The following is a 14,610-nucleotide window of genomic DNA, read 5'->3' on the forward strand; positions in this document are numbered from 1 at the left end:
GTGTGTGTGTGTGTGTATGTGTGTGTGCATGTTTGTGTGCCTGTGTGTTTCAAGCTGCGGCCTCCGGCTGTGACCCCAGTGTTAATCACACTACAGCCAGAACAACCACAGGCTCTATTGCCACTACTGCTGCAACAGCCCTCCTCTTCTCAGACTCAGTTTTCTCTCATTCATGCTCTCTGTTTTTATTTCTGTCTCTCTACCCACCATTCAGACAGCATCTTTGCTACTGTACCTCCCACTTATACATGATCTCTACCCACTCCTTTACCATCGGCTCAGGGCTACACCCTCATCTTTCTCATCCCCATAACCTCAAACCGTCACCTTTCCTCCTGCCTATGCCTCCCCTTTAGGCTTCTTGAGCTCTGGATTTCTGAGTTCTGGATTAGTGGGGTTGCCCTGTCCTCGTTTCTTTGGCAAAGTTCATAAGCGCTAAAGGCTGTTCTCACCTCTGTGTAGTCTCAGTCACTGGCTGGGTGGCTGCTTCGCAGGGTTGCTGAAAGTGGGGATTTGTGAGTTGTCACCTATGCTACTAACTGGTAAGGGTGGGAAACAGCATCTGTGTCTGGTGGGCTTTCATAGATTTCAGCATTTGTCAACCTCTATTTTGATTGACAATCACCACCTCCATTTTCTAGAGATTTTGGAAACCCCGCACTACGGCATACATAATGACGATCAGAGCGAGGAGCACAAACCTCCTACAGCTTTTCAATCTTTTTTTAAATTCCATATAAATCATTTTGATTGTTGTCTTTACGTCTGACCAAAAGTAACCACGGATAGTAGGTCCCTCGGAAATTCCTGTAGCTGTTTTAGCGAACTGTGCGGCCCCGCGAATCAATTTCTGGGTCAACTCCCAGCTGACTTACCTGTCACATGATGTTTGATTATGTTAATGTTGCCTTTGATTTGATTTGACTGGCCAACTTGCTGGCTGACTAACTACATGGCCGCTGGTGCAAGTGTTGTGCTCTCAGTGTTGTGATAATCACTCTGTTGTGCCTTTGTCGCCCCGTGAGACCCATGGAATCACAGCCGTAAGGTGTGTGCGCACTAACACACACAACCTCAGGCTGTCGGCAAGCTGAGACTAACAGTGTGAGTTACACAAGCTTTGACAGAGCATAATTACACGTGTCTCTAATGAACTGTAATTACTGACATCCACCAGAGCATCGAGGTCTATAAGCCGAGTACATGCAGTCATTAGGCTGCAGTGTTACACTGTTTCTGGATCTCCACTGACTGACTGAAAATCAGTTCTCTGCCCCTGTTGTGATGTGTCGGTCTCTGCCTAAATGTTTCTAAATCTCTCTCTTTCTCTCCCTCTCTCCTCTCTCTCTCTCTCTCTCTCTCTCTCTCACTCTCTCTCTCTCTCTCTCTCTCTCTCTCTCCAGTTTGATGGTGACAACATGTACATGAATGAAAACAACCATGATTTCCTCCCGCCAAACCAGGTGTGTACAAATTGCCTCTAATGGAATACCTGCTCTTTTCCTCTCATTTCATCTGTTCCAATGATCTTCTCCGAGCCCTTTTCATTCCACTATTGTTCAAGCTTGTTGCGATGGACGACAAAGTATTGTTACAGAAAAAACCACAGAGTTATATGACATCTGCTGAAAAGGGACTGAAATTTCTCAATAAATATTCCAATTAGTTCACCCATGTTTTATTCTGCAAGAGTTAACAGAAATACATATTCAACGCATTACGCACTCATTTAGTGATATATACCCCCAGGATAATACTACTACTAATAATAATACTAATATTAAATAATAAAATAAGTGTTAGTGGTCACATTTGGGAATAAACAGAAACACTTTTTTTTTTTCCAGAACCTGAAGTCTAAATACAGTCAAACAATTCCAGTTTTTATTTGTTACTGCTCATTTGGATAGCCAGTAACACAAAATGTATTTTACTCACACTACAAAGCCTACAGTAAACTGTGTAAAACAGTTACAGTATGGCAACCCAATAAAATAACATCCCAAACAAATACGAGACATACAAGCAAACAGAACAAATTAGTAGTAAAACATTAAAATAATAATTCTTAATTTATTTGCACATCCACTCTGCAAAAGGAAGTTACATTTTCTTATTATATTTCTTAAAAAAGGTTTTTTACTTCCTTAATAGATACAATATTTGTCGTACTGAAGCAGGAGTCTATCCCAGCATGCATTGGGCAGAAAGAATTATAACACACTGGACAGGTTACTAGTCTATCACAGTCTACGTCAGGCTCATCACATTTCTTTTCAATACGAGAAAACCAAAGAACCAAAAGCAGTAAAATATATCCAAATTCCAGAAAAGGGTGCTGGGACCTTCTTCCTGTGAGGTGAAAGTGTCAACCATTAAGCTAACTCATTAACCCATCATAAAATTCAAATTGACTTTATTCCAATTATGCAATCATCCGCTGTTCTCCTTTGGGCCAAGCAGAAAACGCTGCTTCACTCTGAGTGAGTTTTGGCCTTATTGCAAAGGATTTATTTAGTTAGAATAGAGGGGGAGTCAGCGCTCTTCTACAGTACATGGCAACCGTGCCAGATGCACCGTAGCACAGCTGGTCGGGAACAACTGGGAGACCATATGGTTGTGTTTGGACAGGGGGATTTGCAAAGTTTGGGAATAAGCCCATCTGACATACACAGGGAAACAGTGAATTTGTCCCTGTCAATTGCAATTATTAGAACTGACCCATAGGCTACAGTAATTCAGTGTTTCTGTTGCATTTGCTGTTTTGCTTAATTTCTTAATGCCCTGGTTTATTAAAGTGTGGCTCACAGCCCAGAATGAGAGGCATGCTGCTTCTTGATTCCCTAAATTTATTTACATTACTCTGACAACAAATATTTCTGTTACAAAGGGATTTTCAGTAGGATAGTGCTGTTATCTGACACATGTATCATGCAGATTCTTGCCTGTCTAAAAAAAAAGAAACCACTTAAGAACCACTGCTTTTATCGCCCATTCTCATTCAGCACATGCACTTTAACTGCAGTGCTGATTGACTGATTACAAGTCGTGATGTGCACAATGTTCTTCGATGAATTACTGAGGGACAGATAAAACATCGCAAATGTGGCATGGAAGATAGACAGAGGGAGAAAGGGAGAGAAAGGATCAAGGAAGCAAGAGAGAAAGAGACAGAGAGAGGGAAATAGCGCGAAACACGTTGATGGGATGAGAGACGATTTTGCTTTGCTCGATGTTATACTTTGTTTACTCAAAATCCCCCTCAAATTTGACATGTGCCTTGCTCCATTCTCCGCTTCACCAAGTTTAGCCTCTCCTTCCTTCTGACAGCTTGAACCAGGGAGGGCCTTAAGGGTGGACACACACTCCGACAACAAAACATAGAGATGGAAGAAATAGAAAAAAAATCACTGATCTGCTGTGTCCTAATTCTGCACTACATACCAATACTAAGGAGATTTGTGTGTAGTGCGTTCACCCAGTAAAGTCAAGTAAAGTATATTAAAAAAAAGTCAGTATGCAGACTAAAAAGGCTTCATTTGGGCTTGAGGAAGATCTTGAAAAACAGACAAATAAGTATTAAATCTTTGTGAATTATAACTGACTGTGGTGACCCAGTACAGTACAGTATAATGTATATTACAGCCTCATACTGTTTCTGGAGTTAAATCACAAGGAATTCAAATAATTGAAATTCCATGTTACTGGTATTTAGACAGGCGTCAATCAAACTGTGGCTTTAGAATTCAACTGTCAATTGAAATTAACAAAGCAGCAACATGTTTTTTCTCCAAAGTGTGTTTCTGGAGCTGTACCACCCTTCTGACCACCCACTATTAGTTTGAAATGTCATCAAGCTGTGAGCAGCTTCTCCAATCTCTTTGTGAACTGCATTGTGGGAGAACACTGTACATCAACAGCACATTCATAAACAAACAAAAAAGTTTTTTTTGTTAGTATGTACACACTTTTTTAAATATACATTGTTTTTTTCACTTTTCAATTGTGGACATACTACATACTTAAGAGCTGTTTGAATTAGTGTGTAGTAAAGATTTGGGATTCAGGTGTCTATTAGCATTGTGTTGCATAACTTCCGTTTCGGCAAATTGGTAGTGTGCATCGATTCCTTCTCTGCAAAGTGCAATACAAGTCTACTATGACAATTATTAGTATAGTTTGTATTCTATGCAAGTAAGTGGGTTTCATTGGATTGGGTGTTGCAAATGTGTTTAGGCTTGTGTTGTTTTTGTAGAGATAAAAATGAACAGAGAAATAAGACACCTGCAGGGATAATCTTTTATTAACGTTTTATTTTCCAGAAGAAACGTGTTGTACAGTATATACAGTAGCTGTATTATTCTCAATATATTCCATCTTGAATCAAAACAAATCACACTGCCTAAAGCTCACTTTTCTCTGCTTGCTGCTTTATTATCTCACTTTTTTCTCTATCTTTCTTCCTCTCGTTCTCTCTGACTCTCCCTCTTCTGCTTGTTTTCTCACTCCGTTTCTCTTTTTCTCTCTACCCCCCGTTGCATTTAAATGCATTTGGGTCAGCGGTTCCGCCTCCAAACTGTGAAAGTGTGTCTCTCAGTGCTCTGCCGTCTCTCACTTCAGTTTCTGCATGTAATCGCTCTATTTAATCTGGCTCACCTATATAAATACTTTTTTCTTTTGACATAATGTACTTTCATAAAGGCCCTGTTGAGTAACTCCGACCACCTGCATCATATAGTGAGATACTTAGATGGGTATATTCTCGTGATGAGTCACAAGGAAACGGGGTCAGTGCCATTGTCATATCGATGTTCCCATGAGCATCGTCGTCTGACCCTGCTTAGTTCTCTGTGGTGTTTCTTCTAGTCTTTCTCCACCCCCCCCCCCCCTTGCGGAGTGACAAAGTGTTAGTGATTCAATGACAAGGTCACAGACCCTGGTCTTGGCATCAACAGGGTCTTTGTCTGCCCCTGTGGCCACTGACCATTGTCGTGGCAACAAAGTAGGATAGAGTAACCGATGATGAGAAGCTCCGGCTTGCGAAGACCCTCAAGCGCAAAAAAAAAAAGAGACACACTAGCATGACATTTCTACAGTGGAGTGTGGAGGAGCAGCAGGTAGAGAGCCTTTGTTGTGCTATAAAGGTCTTAGTAGACCTTCAGCTGAAGTGGGATTTCTCCTGCTAATACTAAACAGAGCAGTACGGAGCGATGTGATCAATGATAATGCACTGTGGTGATGCCTTCTCATAGCTCTGCAGCAAAGTGAAAGAAACAGTATACTTCATCAGCACTTTACCTTGACAATGATTTGCTTTGATGTCTCTCTCCCTGACTTATGAATTCATTTAGCAGAACTGCTGTTTGAGAGAAATATGTCACAGAAAAAGCAGAAGGAAAAAAAAGAACACGAGGAGGAAATGGAAGGTGGAGGGTGGGAGGGTCGGGCTGGGGGGGGGGGGAGAGAAAAAGAAACTGCACAAGGGAATAATTCGGCTAATGGAGTGACTGTTTGGATATTCAGCAGAAGTAGGAACAGAGATTATGATCTTGCAATTAGCGTAACAAGGTTTTATTGATTGGCTGCCGCTGTAGCGTCTTTGCTGCCAAGACACTGCATGTGGTTTTAACATGCACAGTGTGTGTGTGTGTGTGTGTAGCCCAGCCAGTTACACAAGTCCAACTACTACTAGAGCAGAATCCCGCTCCGTGTTACCGTCGAGCGGTGGCCATTTCCCGAGCATCAAAGCTGAAATATTATGGATTGTCGAGTTGAAAGGGTCTGTTTGAATGCCTGATGATAAAGTGGACTGCATTTACATTTTCCACTCACTTTTAAGTTAATGTATTGCCCTCTTTCCTCTTTGAGTAAAATGCAGGTATCAAAAAGGCGGCTTCTGGTAACGAGGGATTTGAAAGTTTGCCTGCCTGTTTTACATTTTGGGAGTTCAAATGATGTTTTAACGGTAAGCTTGATGCTATTTCTCGTTTCACTTATTTTATTGTAAGTCATTGCTGGCAGGGATGGTACTGGTCCCTTGGGTGTTGTAATTGGAATTAGGGAGGTGTTTGAGTGCCAACAGCAGATCTGTGAGACAGAGAATCAGAGACAGATTGCAGACCGATTGCAGGTTTTTTCTTTTTTTTTTTTTTTTCAAATATGGCAGCAAACAGATGGGATTATGATTAAGTTTAAAAAACACACGGACAGACAGAACTTATAATGAGGCCTTTGTGTTATTTTTGTTATTCCTAAATGTTTTTAATGAGAGATTTAGGGGTGTAAGAGCTCTTGCGAACAGAGACGATGTCTGTCGCACAGTTTTAGTTCCTCAACTTTCAGAAAATGATGAATATGATTTAATCCTCCTCCACAGCTCCCCTGTGTCTTTCATCTTTCCCCCATATGTTTCTGATGAACCATTGTAGAACATGATCCCAAAGTCTTTTATGTCCAACCTTTGGCAAATCTATCACCTCGTCCCTCCATGCTCTGAATTAAAGGCTCATTCCACCTTTCCAGTTTAGATGAGTAATTCTCTTGTTTGGCAGCAGCCCAAAGCCCAGCCAGCCCGTCTGGATCCTGATTGGTCGGGTTCAGTCGGGCGTGACTGACAGGAAGCCTGCTGATTGGGGGAGACGGTATCTTCGGATCATTGCACTGATTAAAGCCTTGCGGCGGCGTTTTGTAAACTCCCGCCGTTTGGGGTCCCCGCACCAGCGCCCTGGCCCTGCTGGTCTGAATTACAGCTCGGCCGAATTAGTCTGATTTACAGCTTCCTCCCGCTGTTTAGATTGGAGCTGGGGACCAGAGTGGCAGTTCACCTCCTCCCTTACACTTCCACCTGCCCCCTACTCTGCCAATTGATTTTCCCACTTGGTGTCTCACCCTCTACTCGTCACCCCAATCTTCCCAATCCCTTGTCGGTTCCGCCTTTTATGCCACCTCACCTGATTTACCTAATTTGACCCTAACCCTTTTATGCCACCCCACCTGATTTACCTTTAACCCTAACCCTTTTATGCCACCTCACCTGATTAACATAATTTAACCATACGTACCTCCCTCCAGTTCTTCTCACTTTCGCCTTTCTCTCCTACTCACCCTTTTTGTCTCCCCATCTGTCTTTCTTTGTTTTCTGCCTTCCATCCACCTCCCTACAACCCATGTCCCCACTCTTCCCCTTATCCTCATTTTTACATGCCCCCCCCAACTCCAAACCTCTGACAACATCCCTTTACCTTTCCCACCCAGCACCTCTCCCACCTGCCCCCTCCTCTCTCTCTCTCTCTCTCTCTCTCTCTCTCTCTCACTCCCTCACTACATCTTTTGTGAAAATGAAAACAAAGAGCTGCCTGCCAAAATATTTCTATAGCTGTTTGCTGACGAAGCAGGGAGCAGAGACAATGCAAAAGGATGTGCAGGCATATTTGTCGCGGCAGCAGAAAGATGGAAAGCTCTCTCCCCGTGGCCTTTTTACAGTCATTTGAACACCCCCTACCTCACCCTGCTCACTCACTCTTTCCCAGTTTAAAAGCCTTCTGTTTGAAATACTCATCTGACATGGCACCACATATAAATGCTGTATATTTGTGTAAGGCCCTCGCTCTGCCAAGCTGTCCATCCCCCTGTTGCCCCGGGTGATCAGATGAAACTAATGGCAACCTTAATGTGTTTGTGTAGGCCTTTCACCCCATTGGATAGAATGATGACAGACCAAACACTCACTCCTGTCCTAGATCACATGCCAGAGTGTTATAAAAGACCAGTGTGTGTTTAGCCTTTTTATAACCACAGAGATTTTCTATCTCTTTTAGAAAATAAAACACACCAAGTTTGACTTCAACTGGCTTGCCCTTAAGGCTGCGGAAAAAAACTCTGGGTTATTAAAGAGGAAAATTTTGCATTGACCCAAGATTCATTAGCAAAAATACTTGGTTAATTATCTCTGTATCTTCAAGGTATGAAAAAAGCCCTAAGCCAACATCGATCCATCCATGTTAACTTATTTTCTCCACTGAGAGAAAATATAAATGAGGTAATATAATTTTTCATATATTGGGCCAAAGCCATAATTGTTTTTATTTGTGTAATTTTTCTAACAGATGGAGTTAACCATGTAAAACAATAAAGAACCGGAAAATCTAAACAATCAGAATAGATGCCGTTAACATCCCCTAGCTGCTGTTTGTAGTGAATTCACAAGAGTAAAAGTATAGTCATGCTGGCAGCTCTGTCAGGCTTCTAACGTCAGCCTGCTAACATGCTTACAAAGACACCGCTGATATTCTGTTACCATCTAGCATGCTAACATTGGCTTTTACTGTAAAAACTACACACAAAATGCAGCAGGGACTGAAGCAAATGTGAAGGCATTTGATCATAAACCAGATTGCTGGACAATTTTAAATCCCAGTTAAGGGATCCCAAAAGTTATTACAATTCATCCTGAGGGCAGAATAAATGTCAGAACCAAATTTCATGGCAATATATTCAGTAGTTGTTAAATTTCAGTCTGGGTCAAAATGATGGACCAACTGACCCACAATGCCATCCCTAGAGGTACAGTGCTAATGTGGCTAATTACTCCAACTATCAGGCGTATTGAGCTGTTCAATAGGTCTGAAATCGTAGTTGTGGATATGCTGCAATTTATTTTTTTATGACATTAATCAACATTTCTGTAAATGCACCAATTTTATGCATGTAATTATGATGGGAAGAAACCGGAGCACCCAGAGGAATCCCACGCAAACACGGGGAGAACTTGCAAACTTTACACAGACAGGAACGACCTGAATTCGAACTAAGAACCTTCTCGCTGTGAGGCAGAAATGCTAACTACTTAGCCACCACGCTGCCGTGATGTTGGAGATTCCTTCGTGGACACTTTTGTGAAGTGTGACTCACAGTGCCGAGCTAAGAGACAGGGAGGTTCATTGACACTGGAGAGCTGTCTCCTCCACTCCCTTCCACTCTCCACCAGCTTCTTATTAACAATGGCACCAAGAGTACGAGGGTCCAGATGTTAGTCTCCTGCTCCCACCAGCTGTGCCAGCCTCCAATACACAGCCTCATTGACTCCGAACCAGGGAGTGAAGACACTTGGGAACACACCAACACCACACGCACACACACACACACACACACACACACACACACACACACACACACATACACACCACAGAAAGTATTTCTACTAAATGTTCACAAAAGCATTCAGAGCAATTGCACTCAGTTTGTGCAAGAATTGCACGCAGACCCACATTTGTCACCCAGATTAATGACACACCCAACATAAACCACACACACACACACACAAACACACACACACACACACACAAACACACACCACACACACACACACACACACACACACTTCACGCCCCCCTTTTCCTGGTGTATGAGTTATTTGTGGGTGACAGGATCCTAACAATTTTCAGTATAATGCACGTTTGTTTGGATGACTGCGCCATCAGCGCTCCCTTTGTTATTTCCAACATTGTTAGAGTCAGTTGGTACTGATCCACTAACCCTTTATTGTGCTGTTTTTTTGTCCATTTACTTGCTCTTATAACAATAATTAGTTTTGTCATTCAGACACAGCAGCGCCATTGTCCACATGTTAATAATGCTTTTGACAGTGAGCGTAGAAAAGAAGATAACTGAAGAGTCATTTCAGAATTAAAAAAAAACAGTTGACTGGCTGCTGTTTTTTGGCCCTTAGAGTCTCTGGGCGGCCGTAAATCTGCAGCAGCAGCAGTGGCTGTTGTCAAGGCTCGCAGAACAGACAGTGGTTGGCCAATGAGCAAAGTTGAAACGGTTTCCCTCTCCAGGAGACATGGCTGCTCCAAACAGGAAGAGACAGAGGGAACTCTGGAAATAATACTGCATGTCTGACAATGTAACATTACAATCCTAGATTCACCCTGTCAGGCAATAACTTTGATTATGGTCCTCATTTGAAATGTTGGATTCATCTCATTCCCCATCCCCCCTTCTTTTCCGCTCCTTCTCCGTTTTCTTCTCCATCCACCCTCCCCTCTCCCCGCTCCTCTCCCGTCACCAGCAGCAGTATCAACATCGGTATCATAATCACTCTAGATGACTATTGGGAAACCTGAGCAATCAAATGCACCCGTGTTGTTTTCTGACCGCATTAGTGGAGATCACAGTTGAGTTTTCACTAACATTATGCAGCATCTGCATATCATTACTACAGCAAGGTCCTGAACTCTTCCAAACGCAAATATAGATGCATGTTTTTTCATCAAACAATAACACCTGCTGTTATTCCTCTTCAGAACAATAACTTTTTGTGTCACTCTTACTATGTGTTGTATTCTATAGTCATTTGGGAGCTATTTCAATGTTGTCTGTGTTCCAGTTGAATGTTCAGCAATAATGATGTGGTTGTTGTTGCTGACAGCACTTCTCCATTAGTCTCCTCTCTCGCTAAAATCAAGTGTTATTAGACAGTTAGAAGAAGAAAAAAGAGAAGATACAGAGAAATACAAGAGAGAAGCGGGTCAGTGACACATTTTCAGTGAATCAAATTGATAAAGAAAGAAAAAGGAAGTGGAAAGCAACATACTAGGCACAGAAGGCAGCTAATGTCTGGGCACTTGCATCAGTTTGCAAAGTAAAAAGGAAGCGGGCGAGAGACAGACAGAAACAGAGGTACAAGGGAGGTTGTGTTTATTATTTGATAAAGCCTCCCTTATAACCTCAGCATGTTGTGCAATAGCTCTGGCTCTCCTTCAACTCTGCGGTGTGCCACTTCAGATTAGTTGCTTGTGGAGAAGGCCTGCCCCGTCTTTGCAGAATGCATTAGTACGCCACTCAGAGCCTCATACAGCCTAGGGTTAAACACAAATTATATCATTTCTGTCATCCAATCAAATCACACTGACCCCTTGACCTGCCAGATGAGTCAAATGCATAATGAAATATGACATGGCACAAAAGCTCTGATTCTAATCTGCTCTGACACGCGATCAGATGAGGATGACCTCCTGACCTGGACTGACAAGTGAGACGAGCACTGGGAACAGGATACACGAGGGAGAAGAGGGGAAGGAAACATAAAAGAAACAGGGGGAAACATAAGCAATTAGAAAGGCTGGTTTTAGTCAATGGGAGGTTAGTTAATAATCAACTCAGGCACACTGTCTTCGGACAGCTGTCATTCAGTCATTCTCACCATTCACTCCATATATTCCCTTCCATAATGATAAATAAGGAGAATTTTTTTACACAGAGCAGCATCATTTCTTCTCACTTAGCTGTGGCCAGGGCTGAAGAGATAGTAGCTGGATTTTATTTCCTAGAAAGAGTACCACTTTTATTTTTTTATTTCCCCCTCCCGTACCACGCCCTTGCGGCCTCCCAATTTCTCTATCTCTCTCTCTCTCTCTCTCCCACCTTCTACTCTTCCCACCATCACGTCCCATTCGTTCTCCGAACAGAAACTTAGTATATAGTGGTTTAGCATCCCCATTACCACAGCCCCTTTCATGATTTCTAAACAGTAACATAGTGACAGATAAATAATGCAGCCTGGCCGTTTTAGAGACAGATGAGATGACAGAGGAATGTGTGGGAGGGCGTCGTTGATTGGGGTCCTGGGGATGTAAAGCAAGGACCAGAACTGTTTGGGCTCTGTGAGGGACAGGCCGGGCTGGGGTTAGGCCAGCCAAGAGAGGAAGAGGAGAGTGGAGGTGTACGGTGGCTGTAACTGGATCTTTGCCCCCCTCCCTCTTTTTGGGCTCTGCTAGATAAGTCTTTGTGGTGCGTTGATACCCCCCTGACTTGATATTGTAGTAGAACAACAGCTATGGCTTTAATTAGGCCTGAGTTAACTGAGAGAGATGGAGGGATAAAGAGAGAGAGAGGGAGAGGAAAAAGAGGAGGAGTATCAAAAACAAACCCAATAAACAGAAATAGCAGATCAGTTCATGCTGTTCAAGTGTTTGAAAGTTAGAGATCTTTGTAGTATGACAACAGCTATTTGCCTCTGTTGTGTTACATTAAAACAAGAGCTCTGTGTACACTAGTAAACAAGATCATTCATAAATATACAGTATAATCCTCCTCTGGGAGAGCGATGGCAGAGCGAATGAAAATAGATGATGCTCGTAAATTCTTCCCAAAGATAAATCTACCGTTTCCTTGCAAATCGGACTGTGTGGAAAGGAGAGATAACAGGGCTTGACTTTGTCTCTGTGTGCAGAGTTCTGCACAGCGGGTACAGGAAGGTGTTGGAAAGAAGAGTCTTGGTGGTGATGGAAGTGGTAGTGTGTGGAGATTTTAAGCATAAATCACCACTGTGACAAAGCTCTCCAATAGGCAGATAAGTGCACATTAGTGGTAAGGCAGATCCGTCACATCTGTCTCTGAGCTGTCGGTCCCGCCCTCTCTCCCCGAAACCAACGCTGACTTGAGAGGACTTCAAACTCTGGGTCTGTGTGGCCCATAAGCGACCGGCCTGAATTTACATATGCAATTAGTATGTTCTCATGTTGTCACTTGAAGTCTAGCTTGATTATTTTGTTTGTGGGCCACCTATCAATATAATTTTCAGAAAATGATGTTCCCTTTTAGGGAATATAGCAAGAAACTGGCAAATAGTAAGACTAGGGCTGCAACTAATGTTGTTTTGTCAATCAAAAGTAAAAGAAATATGAATTTCTCAGAGCCCAAGGTGACAAGGTATTAAAATGGCTTGTTTTATCTGTTAAGAGTCCAAACTATGTTGAGTTTACAATAATATATAACACAGAAAAGCAGAAAATCCTCACATTTTAGAAGTTGCGAGCAGAGAATGTTTGGTGTTTGCGTATTAAAATGGCTTAAACCATTGATCAATTATCAACATATTACTATATGCCACGATCGTGTAGTGTTTTACACATGGCAGCTCCCTTTTTTAAGGCATATGAGTTATATATGGCAATGAATCATTTTACAGAATTGATATAATATACAATTAAATAGGAGTGGGGTTATGTCCCAAATCCAGGTTTCTACGGGCATTACAACAATAATCTAATAAGAAGAAGAATGTACAGATAATAAGCCATTAGCCACAGTCAATATCATCTCCAGAAAGCCTTGAATACTCAGGCAGTATTACAGAGGGAGGGAGAGATCTGTGCCAAATAAAAGACAAGCTGGAAGGCTCCCCAATCAATGTTATTTTCTCTCTCAGTCCCAGACCAACTGTCTCTTCATCTGTTTCTATCAAATGAAAGGTGTGCTGGTATGTAACACTTACAGGCAAGAGATTTGTCTCGTAATTAAAATGTTACAGATTGTGTTTCGCTCAGTTGCTCAGACTGAGCATACTGTGTATTGGAAATAACGCTCCCTATAGTGGGTGGTATTGATAAGAGGAGGAATATAAAGGATGTTTCAGGGAGAAAATAGAATGTGTGTAATGCAGCTTCAGGTAGGACTATGGCCCTGACTATTGAAAGTAAACCCATGACAAGTACCTCATAGGGGGAAAATAAAGAGCAGCCTTTTGTGTGAAAAGCCAGTTCCATACTAGGATACATGCTGCTCTGTATGATCCATCAAATACATTGCTGTTTTTTGGGATTTGACTTTTAAAGGAGAAAACAGTATACATTAGCCAGAGTGTACATGTGGTTCTGTACATGCATCTGAATAGAGGCATATGAATAATTTATCTTGCCACAATCCAACTGGGAACGTCCTTGGTATTTACATTTTATCATCAAGGGCACTGGATGATCCCTCACAGCAATCTAACACATGACACATTCTCTGGCCGCGTGTCCCTTTGTACAATCAAAAGCAACGGATGGGACCGGAAAGAATTTTCTATAGTGTGGATATATATATATATATATATATATATTTATACTTGAAAAACAAAAGCTTGATGGACATGTTAGATGATGACTAAGCGTGGCGGTCTTCAGATTACACAGGGGTAGCACGCAGTTGTAGTGAAGCACGGTGAAAGATGACGCCGATGCGAAGGGACTCACTTTACACAATGGCTCCAATGTTTACAGCAGACAATTCAGTTTCCTTCCAACAATTATGAGGGAAAATGAATCTCAGGAAATGTTCGTTTTCTTGTCCATTAGACCAAACAATAACACCATCCCCAAAGGTCCACAAAAACATCTGTCTTCAAAGGACAGTCCAAAAAAATGTATATCAACTGGCTCGCAGGCTATGTCAGGACAAAGTAAATCAAGTCGAGGCAATCCCACTTCTCGTCTATTCCTTTTTTCATTTGGTGTAACATGCAGGGAGATAAAAGTGCACTTTGCACGCTGAGTCTGTGTCTACATTCTTTCTGCACAATAAAACATTGCTAACAACCTTTTTTTGTGGTCAAATTAAAGATAGGTATTTTAGTGTTTTAGGTATGGTAACTTAATGAAATTCCTCTCATCTGGCTTTGGGCTTACTGCCTTAGATAAGTATGCATTTTAAAGACATTAGATCCATTTTAATCCTACTGAAAGCTAAAGTTGTAAAAAAAAAAAGAAAAAGAAAAGAATATTGGTTACTTTGTACTTTAAAGGCACAATCTGTGATTCCAATCGGGAAAGAAAGGCTTGCTCCACT

General features: G+C 42.0%; 1 protein-coding gene across 6 annotated transcripts in view; it reads left to right on the forward strand.

The window, feature by feature from the left end:
* Nucleotides 1-14,610, forward strand: part of tox2 (TOX high mobility group box family member 2) — a 92,472-nt gene that overhangs the window by 45,625 nt on the left and 32,237 nt on the right. For all 6 annotated transcript variants that reach the window (XM_032513682.1, XM_032513679.1, XM_032513681.1 and 3 more), the window contains exon 3: nucleotides 1,404-1,463. In XM_032513682.1, the coding sequence (XP_032369573.1) occupies nucleotides 1,404-1,463 (60 nt within the window). The remainder of the gene's footprint in view (nucleotides 1-1,403; nucleotides 1,464-14,610) is intronic.

The sequence above is a fragment of the Etheostoma spectabile genome, chromosome 4, assembly GCF_008692095.1.
Source record: "Etheostoma spectabile isolate EspeVRDwgs_2016 chromosome 4, UIUC_Espe_1.0, whole genome shotgun sequence".
NCBI lineage: Eukaryota > Metazoa > Chordata > Actinopteri > Perciformes > Percidae > Etheostoma > Etheostoma spectabile.